The sequence below is a fragment of the Lipotes vexillifer genome, unplaced genomic scaffold (genome assembly GCF_000442215.2).
Source record: "Lipotes vexillifer unplaced genomic scaffold, Lipotes_vexillifer_v1.1 scaffold543, whole genome shotgun sequence".
NCBI classification, from domain to species: Eukaryota; Metazoa; Chordata; class Mammalia; order Artiodactyla; family Lipotidae; genus Lipotes; species Lipotes vexillifer.
The window spans coordinates 4,849,269-4,858,723 of record NW_006799055.1 but is presented as its reverse complement, the minus strand read 5'-3'; the positions used below and the strand labels follow the sequence as shown (position 1 = coordinate 4,858,723).

Here is a 9,455-nt window from a genome sequence, read left to right as displayed (position 1 = left end):
CAAGAGCGTCGCCTCCCTCAGCTCACAGACCGTGTGGGTGGGGACAGAAGCAGCTGCTCCTGCCCTGGGCGCTGGCACCCGGCTGTCCCTGCGGCATCACCCCACACCTCCCACGGGGGAGCGACTGCTGCAGGCCTGCCCTCCTTCCCGCCCAAGGATTCTCTGCACTGTGGTTTCCACGTGTTCACAGACTGAGAGCCAAACGGGGAGGAGCTGGGAGAGAGAATTGGCCTCGTGTGGCTAACGCCCCGCAGGAGGTTCGCGGGGCCGCGGCTCCCGGGCCGGGGCACCCAGCGTGTTGCCTGTGTGGGCAGGAGGCGGGGGGAGAACGGAGGCTCGGCCCTCCCCTCACCCCAGCATCCAGGTGGACCCGGCACGCGTGCGTCACTGACGTTTCTTCATCCTGTCTTGCCTGTTTCTAGCTTGTAGCAATTCCTCCAGATTCTGGGAGTAGGCTGGACATGTGTCCTAGTTTTGGGGATTTTTAATCCTGCCTTTTTGCATCATCACTGGTCTTTTAGGGAGAAGCAGGAAGAGGCCACTAGCAGGTGTCATTTTAAATGAAAGCCTGTAATTAAATTCTTGACTTTGAAGGTGTGAAAAGCCTATTAAACAGTGTCTTTCTTTTCTGTTATTAACACAGGGTGATACACCATGTTATTAACACATGGTGATACAATAATGTTTAGGATAAAGACAGGGTTTGAATCCCAGTTTCTGTATTTATCAGTTGCTGGACTTGACACATCATTTACTAATTGTACCTGCACTTATTTTTGTATATTCATCGTCAGGTCAGAAAAGTGTGAGTTCAGGTGCCCTCTGGTCTGAGTCCATCTGTATAGTATATTCCTAAACACACAGGAAAAGCCAACGCAATCGATTACAAATACTTTGGAAACCACACTTGGTTTCTCGGTCACTGTAACTGACTATTCCATTTTCAAAGCCACCTATAAGAAATCATGCAGAGGAACTATATGTGTAATCTTTCTGAAGACTGCTTCAAACTGAAATAATTTTGCTTTTTATTATGTCTCTAACCAAGTAAAGGTCGTCGGACAGGGAGAAGCTCACCGGCAGCAGGGCTGGGCTGAGGGTGTCTGGCCCCTGACGCTAACCCCTGTGTCCTGGTTTGTACTCGCTCACTGAATGGATTTCCTTATGTTCAAAAATCTGCCAAACAAACAGGCTAAAAGCCAGCATAATTTAAAAAAATTATTTATTCCAAGTGCCACTGGTTTGAGGTTTTTCATAAGTCATTACAGAACTGAATGCTGAAATCAGAAACAAACGTTCAAAGTTGTAGCATTTACAACAAAATTGATATCTCCGTGACTGATTTAAAGGATTCACGGTGTTCCCATCATTTAGAATCCACGAGGAAAGTTTCCGAGTCCATATCCAAGTCGGAAACAAGGGCATTTACGAAGTCATCGATAGAAGGACACTTCTGAAGCATACCTGCGGACGAAGAGAGGATCAGCCGGCTCATTCTCCGCAGACAGTACACAGGGACGAAGACACACATCAAATCTGCACGGTCAGGGGACATTCGGCTTTGTGAACCACGAGCTTGACTGTGAGGACGTTTCAAAAAGCCCTGGGCAGTGCATGGGCCCCGAAGCTGTTTCTTGTTTTAATGCCTTTTTTACTATCTAATCAAACTCTTAGCTTAGAGATTTAGAGCCAAATATGTTTCCCGGGGGTTTTTATTTTGCACATATTACTATACACTTGGAGTGATGTCAGAAGACTTAATTTTTCAGCTATCTTTGGGCTGATTCAGAATTTAATATGTTTAATTACCTGCCAAGTGTTATTATCAAGTCCCGTGCACTTTAAAATCATTCAACGGTTAATTATCTTGCAGAAGACTTATATCAGACACAAGTTATTGGCTTTCCTCCAGGCCTGCCTGTCTTGGAGAACTCCTAATGTCTGGTTCTCAAATTTCCTCATCTGACATACAAGGTTTCAGTAAAGCTAGAATAAGAAGCTGTATTGGAAAGAAGTGAGGCACCCTGTCTAGCATATAGTAGCAATTCAGTAAAAAGCTGAATTTATCTCCACTCTTCACTCAAAGAAGCCAAAGACAACATTCGAGCAGTCAACCCTGTGGCCCCGACCTGTACTCTTGGCAGGTAATGCTAACTAACTCAAGGTTGAACAGGGCTCTCTCACCAGTATTTAATTTGGGGGACGGATCCTGTAAGATGAATTCCAGCACCAAGACATTAAAAGATTACTGGAGTCCCTATTTCCTCTAAATCGTCAGTGCAATTCAGTTAACATGCCTTGAGTGAGTGCTGTGTGAAGGACCAGGCCAAGTCACAGTATGAGGGCAAGAAGGACACACAGAAGTACACCGTGTGGAACTGGACAGCCATGTGGGGAAAGTTAACCTTGACCCCTGTCACACAGCCATATGGGGAAAGTTAACCTTGACCCCTGTCACATACCGTACATAACCATCAATGTGAGATGGGCACAGACCTAATTGTAAAAGGTAAAATTATTAAGTGTCTAGAAGAAAATACAGAGTATCTTTGTGACTCTGAGGTAGGCAAAGGTCTCTTAGGACACAGACGGTAATAACCATAAAAGAAAAAAAGATACATTAGAGTTCATCAAAATTTAAAACTTCCCGCCTCGCAAAGAAACCATTAAAAAAAATGAACAGGTAAATGACAGAATGGGAGAAAATACTGACACAACACATATCTCACACAGGACTGGTATCCAGAATATATAAAGAACTCCAACTCATCATAAAAATACTTTTAAAAATAAAAAATGGACGAAAGATTTGAGCAGACCTTTCACAAAAAAAGATATCTGAATAAACACGGAACTAACAGGCCCTGAGAAGACACACAACATTCACTGTCATCCAGGAAAAGAAAAAGCCACAAAGAGACACCATGATGTTCTACTGGGACGGCTGAAGTCCCAGGGCTGAAGACACCAAATGCAGTCAAGGCCTTGGGCGCCATGGCTTGTCGTCCAGCAGGAGCAGAGGGTGAGATGCAGGAGCCCTTAAGAAAAAGGTCCAGCAGTTTCTATAAAGCTCAGCACACACCTGCCCCGTGACCCAGCTGTTTCCTCCTAGGTATTAGCCAAGAGAAATGCAGGCACGTTCCCAGCAGCCTAAAGTGGAATGACACAAGCTCCCATTACCAGGCTGCAGATGGACGTTCACGGTGCCTTCACACAACGGAATGGCACCAGCAACGAGAAGGAAAGAACTACGACCCAGACAACACCTCGGGCGGGCCTCAGACACAGTGCATTGCACACAAGGGCCCACACAAAGCACACGCTGCCTGTTTCATTTATATTCACTTCCAAGGAGGTCCGGACTAACCCATGGCGAAAAAAACTGGAACGGTGGTTGCCCTCGGGAGTGGGGATGGTGACCGACCCAGAAGGTCCTGGTGTGATGGGAAAGTTCTCTTTCTGAACCGTGATTTGTGACACCCAGGTATATACCTCGTCAAAATTCAGTAAATGGAACGTTAAGGATTTGTGCATTTCACCCTATGTAAGTGTTACCTCAAAAAGAAACAATCAACACTGAACTCTAGTTATACGCACACAGAAGTGTCTGGGGTAAAACATACTTATGTCTGCACCTTGTTTTGAAAATATGTATATATGATGGGTGGATGGAGGAATGGACAGATGGATACGTGACAAAGCAGATAGAGCAAAATGTTAAGTGTAGACTCTAAAGGGCAAGTATATGAGTGTTTTACAGTTCATGTGACTTTTTCTGAATGCCTGAAAACTTTCCACGTAAAGCATTCGGGGAAGAGTCAGCTTTGGGTGTTAACAGCACACAGACGGCAGCCAGTGGGAGAACAGAGAGAAGGATGTCGTGCGTGGCAGAGATTCCGAAGGCTCCGTGGGGCAGATGGGCTCCTGCAGAAACGTGAGAGATGGGGAATGCTCAGGCTCAAGCTAGGGCCTTTGCAGTGGAAAGGGTGGCCTAGGCAAGGCACCTGGTGGGCAGCGCACAGAGCGTCTGGGGGCTGGAGGGAGGTGACCGGGAATAGAGCGCCGGGGAACCAACCGCTCATGACGTTTGGGTGCCCTCCGCGGTGGAACACAGAGCTCGGGGCAGGCCCAGGCCTGGACCCACGGACACGGTCACTCCCCCTGAGGAGCACATTAGAGGTGGAGCTGACCCGTGCAGTCAAGCTTGGCCCTCACGTCCCTGTGAAGTGTCACGTCCCCTCCACAAGCTGCCCACGTGCACGGGGCCCTGCTCTGTCCTCCGTGGCCGCACCTCAGGGTCACATGCCCCCGGCGAGGCCCACCTCCAGCCACCTCTGCGTCTCAGAGAACGGCAGTCATGGCGGCAGCCGGGGAAGAACGTATAACACGCGCGGGACAGTTTTAAATAAAATCCCGTCAGAGGTGAATGGTTCAGTAATTGTGTGTGTGATGTGACTGGTAAAGATGAAGGTTCAAGAGGAGGGAATCCAGACCGAGGGGGATGGGGGAGTTACCGGGGCAGGGATTCTCCTGGAATATGGCTGCGGTGTCCTCGCTTTAATTAGATCGAAGTGTTTGGCAAGTGTCAACCTGAACTAACTTCTGCACAAAGAATTAAAAGAGAAACACAATGTTTTCAGGCAGTTCCACGAGTAAGGAAAGTTGAAACTGGCTTTTATGTATGTGGATGGTAAAAAAGATTCCAAGAACTCTGAGGTTTTTAAAAAAGCTGACGAACACGTCCCCTTTGTCTTCAAGTCTTAGTCTTAAAAGGGTGGTGATGAGACGTGCAATTTCGCAGGAGCCCCGGGAACCCCGCTGGAGGTGCCGAGTCCACGAGCGGGTGAGTTTACACACGTTTCTCTGTGGACATCACCTGAGTCGGGGGCCGGGGGGCTGAAACAGTAAAACAAAACCGAGGGCAGCTTCACGCCTGAAAGGGAAGCGTGGATGGCGATATAAGAAAGGCATGTGCGCCGGGCCTGCCGGCCGAGTCCTCGCAGAAGGAAGCGCAGCCGGGCTTCCACCTGCCCGCCCTCCTCGGAGCCACAGCAGTTGCGGAGGATGACTTAGTTTCTTTTCCTCCTCGTTTTACCAGAGAGGCAGGTACACTGATATAAACTGGAACAAGCCCGAACCTTTTGGACCTGACTGCTCTGCTCAAACCACGTGTTCCGGGACCTCGAAGGACGGGGCGGCTGCCCTAAAAGGCCTGACGGCCCTGAGTTACGGTCTTGAGGGTCGCAGGCTGCGTCGCGAGGCAGGAGGGGCTTCTGCTCGGAGGCGCCGGCACTGGGGCAGCTGGGGGGCAGGCCTCGCTGCCCAGCTCCGCGCCCACTGCGCCCCTCCGGGACCTGCTCCCGGGGCGGCTGAACGCGGCACCGGGCAACCCCGAGGAGCGCGTCCGCGCCCTTCGCCGGCCCCGGAAGCCGCGCGCTCTCATCTGTGTTTCGGCTTCTCCCTTTGACGCCGTGGCGACCTCTGCACAGTTCCCCCAAACTCCTTTTCTGCTTGGTCAGTCTAAGTTGGTTCTGTTCCTTTCAAGGAGATTCTTTGCCCGTTGATGAGAAGATTAGTTCACACGTCATGAAGAGGGGCTGAGCGGTGCCCGGGGGGCACTGACATTTCTGTCTGATTAAGGACCAACTTTCTAGACTCAGTGTTTAGACTAGAAGCAGGTGGGGTTTTTTTCATTTAAATGACCATGTTTTCTTTCCCACAGGTAAACAGGTGACACACAAGCAGGCTTTCTATCAGATTCCCTCTCTCCAAGCCCACTAGTGGGGAAAGGAGAGCGGCCCTGGCCCGAGCGGGGGGAGAGAGGGCTCCGCCCGCAGCCCTGGCCGCTGCAGTGGGAGGCGGGCAGGGTGAGGGGGCGGGAACACTGCCCCAGCAGCTCCAGGGTCCTCCTGAGATGGTTCCTTCCTGGTTGGATCGGGGAAGGGAACACCCTTCTGACTGTGGGCCTCACGGTGCAGGGGAGGTCCATGGGTTGGGCGCGTGTCCCCGGCTGCCCCAGAGAGGGAGGTGGGTGTGGTCCTAACCCCTGTCAGGCCAGGCCCTCAATGCTGAGGTGGTCGGGACGCGTAAACACCCCCCCACACCCAGTTCTTTTAAAATCAGAGATGAAAGCAACCATACTCTCATATTTCAGACACAGCGCCAGTACTTGGTTTAAATGAAGGTATGTCTGTCGGGTTTCTGTTTAAGGTCTACAGGTGTCATTTATCTAGGGGACAACAACCCAGCTCTGAAAAGCAGAAGAGCTGCCATGCAGGAGCAAGCGCTGGGCAGGTTAGGGTTTTAGGCTGAGTGGAACATTCCCCGGTGCCGCACAGCACCTTATAGTTCAAAATTTCAGTCCTCCGTGACTATCCCGATGTCTTCCTCTGAAGGGTCACCAAGGAGGAATAGAGTGGAAAGATAACTCTTCCTTAGAAGGCACTGGCGCAGGGGCCTGAGCTACCCCGTCAGCCACCTGGCTAGGGACTTCAGACCAGTCACGTAACTTCTGGGACTCCCCTCTTCTAGAAGCAGTCCGAGCAGAGGCAGGCTGACAGAGTGAAATATAATGTTTGAAGATCATAAAACTTGGCATAATGTCATCTACTTTGCTGGATTGTTATAAGGATTAAATAAAGTACATTTAACTCGTGGAAAATGCTCCATAACTGGTAACAGTAACCATCAGATGGGAAGTTCAAGAGCTGAAGGCTGAGGTTGCTTATTTTTCTGCACAAGTTGATTTTCACAGCTCTGGTCTTTAAGTATTTAGGATATTATCATCAAACACAATCACAAGCTAATTACCCAGCTAATGAATCATTGCTCGCTTTGCTTTTTTCTGGCTTTTGCCATCTGCTTTTTATGAGTTAACTGTTTATCTACGGAAAGATGGAAACAGAAGGAACTAGAGTCAATCCATTTTCTCCCTGTTAGCGGCTGTGATAAAAGGTTTGTCAAGAAGAGCTCACTGGGACGATGGAAAAGTCCTGTCGATGGACAGCGGTGATGATCGCACAGGGCCGTGAATGGCAACAATGGTAAATTTTATGTTACATACACTTAACCACAACTTAAAAAAGAAGTGACCAAAACTACTGAGCCTGTGATTCGCCTACATATTCAGCTGCCGTGGCTCCGTCCCCTGTTACCAAACCGGGTTATCCGCACAGACTGGGCAACGAGTGAGGAGTCTGCATGTCTCCAACACCACCCTCAGTTCTAAAACCCATCGTGATAGTTCACGGCTGCTTTTTATGCTGAAATAATTATGTGTGTCAAACTTGGCTCAGACTGATGAAGAATTCCAGTACAAAGGCTGGCCTGGCAGTTTGAAGAGGCTGAAGTGAACTTTATGAGATCAGAGCTCATTCCAGAGCTGTCCCTCCCAGGCCTCGGGCAGCTGGCTCATCTTTCTCTTCTTTGAAGTTTCCTGGGCTGCGAGGCTGCAGCTGCCCACACCTATTTCCTAAAGGTGGTTCCCACTATCTGCAATCAGTTCTCGGGGGAACAAAGATGTCAGCCAGAAAGTGAAATTCCTTTCCTCCTTCAAACTCAAGAACTCTCTTGCCCCCTCGGCTGGGCTAATTCCTGTCACACTGGAGACATGGCTCTGCCTCTGGGGTCCCTGCCTGCAGGGCTTCCTGCTGGGTGGGAGCTAACCCAGCAAGGGGAGCCCACAGGCGTGCTCTGTTTACTAATCAGTTTATTCTAATTTCATCGTCAGATTCAACCATTCCATTTACCGGTTACATTTCTGGGTTACAAAACATCTTGCCTTTTGAAGCTCCATGCCTTCCTTAAACAAACAAACACACCCACACGTTAAACATGTACACACCCTCTGAAAAAATCAGCGCGTTTACAAAAGGGAGGCCTCATCAGCCTTGGGAAGCCAGGTGCCCGCTTCCACTGCTTTCTTCCAGAAAGCGCTCAGCTCTTGCAGAGGCCACGCTGGGTAAATATCCAGACAAGCCAAGGCGGAGGGGTTCTATTTACTTGGCTATTATTCAGGGTTGCCATCCACCCTGTTACTGAAACTGTGTGGTAGGTCCCATAGCGCCACTAAATTCTAGGTCTGCTTCCCTGATGTGCTTTCCTCACGTATTCCTGTTACTGTGTGCGAGAAAAGAAGGTTTCTGCCAGTGAGCGTGTTGGCCCTGCGTTCATGCATTCTCACTCAGCAAATCTAATTCTGCCATAAAACCACTACTGTGTGGAAGGCAGCTGACACCTTGTCAAGTCTAGTTAGCATGTGCGGCCTTTCAGATCTCTCTCTCTCTGATGTCCTGCCCGGAGAACACAACAGCATCTTCTTTGGGCATCAGCGTACCAGGCGACTCAGTCACCGAAAAATTATGAAGGAGCAGAGGGGAGACACAGTGCAACACGCACGCACCTACTTCCAAAGCAAAAGCTTCCTGGCCTAACCGGAAAGAGAAGTTTACGAGACCAGCAGTCCACACAGGACGGGTCGGAGGGCCTGAGTTTGCATCCTGGTTCTACTGCTCGCCACGGTGTGACCTCGGGCAGGAAGAGGTTACCTAAGCGTGCAACGTGCTTAGCACGGCACCTGGCAAAGCACGCAGCACGGGGGCACAGTGGTTCTCACTATTGCTGCGTTGCCAGCACTGCTCTCTCTCCTGTCCGTTCAACTGGAGAATACCAAAGTCGTAGAAGTCAGTCTTACTGGTAATGTCGTATCTTAGGAAAAATCGGTACACAAGGCTACTGCGACGTGTTAATAAATTCCCAGCCTGAAGTGAAAAAAAAACGTGCAGGAAGAAGAAAAAAATGAATGTGGGGCTGAAATTCCAATTACTTTGAGGGTGTGATTTAAGATTTTAAGAATTTTTTAAAGCTCTGTTTTGTTTAAACTGCTTGAAGGGAAAATGTCAGTGGAGTTTAGCTGCTGTCCTGACCCTACGGCTTTAACTAAACATACTCAGTGCTGTAAGAAGAGGGATTGAGAAACTGAATGTGTCTTACTTGACGTACCCTGACGTGTGGCGGGGTCAAAAAAGAACCTGACCATGGTAGTCAAAGGTTTTGAGATGTGCAAATTCTGAGATTAAGGAGGGATTATTCTATCTTACAAACTTTAATGTAAAGATGAACTGTTAAGCAAAGAAGAAAATTAGGTTTAGGGATAATCATGCCTTAATCTAGTTTCATTATTAGTGATGTTACATAAGAGTCACACGGGAAGAGTTTCTTTTAGAGGTAGCTGAACAGACTCAAACACTACAAGACACCTTGCAAAGGATCTTTCAGGTGATCCAGTTAAACCAGGAGAAACTTTCCCATCTCCACGCTCTCTGGCAGCACTCCCGGAGGTGCTTCGCAAATGTCAGTTTCAATTCTTCCACTGAAATCTGCTCGAAGTCTCTACCAGTATGAGTTTCTACTCTGGAGTGTAGATTCCTCAGTGGATCCCCAGCATCAGCCCCGCC

General features: G+C 49.1%; 1 protein-coding gene across 1 annotated transcript in view; it reads right to left on the bottom strand.

Moving 5' to 3' along the window:
- Window positions 1-1,366: 1,366 nt before the first annotated feature.
- The window catches only part of MIPEP (mitochondrial intermediate peptidase), a 133,463-nt gene continuing 125,374 nt past the window's right edge, over window positions 1,367-9,455 (bottom strand). The window contains exon 20 of the mRNA XM_007471468.1: window positions 1,367-1,464. Within this exon, the coding sequence (XP_007471530.1) occupies window positions 1,367-1,464 (98 nt within the window). The remainder of the gene's footprint in view (window positions 1,465-9,455) is intronic.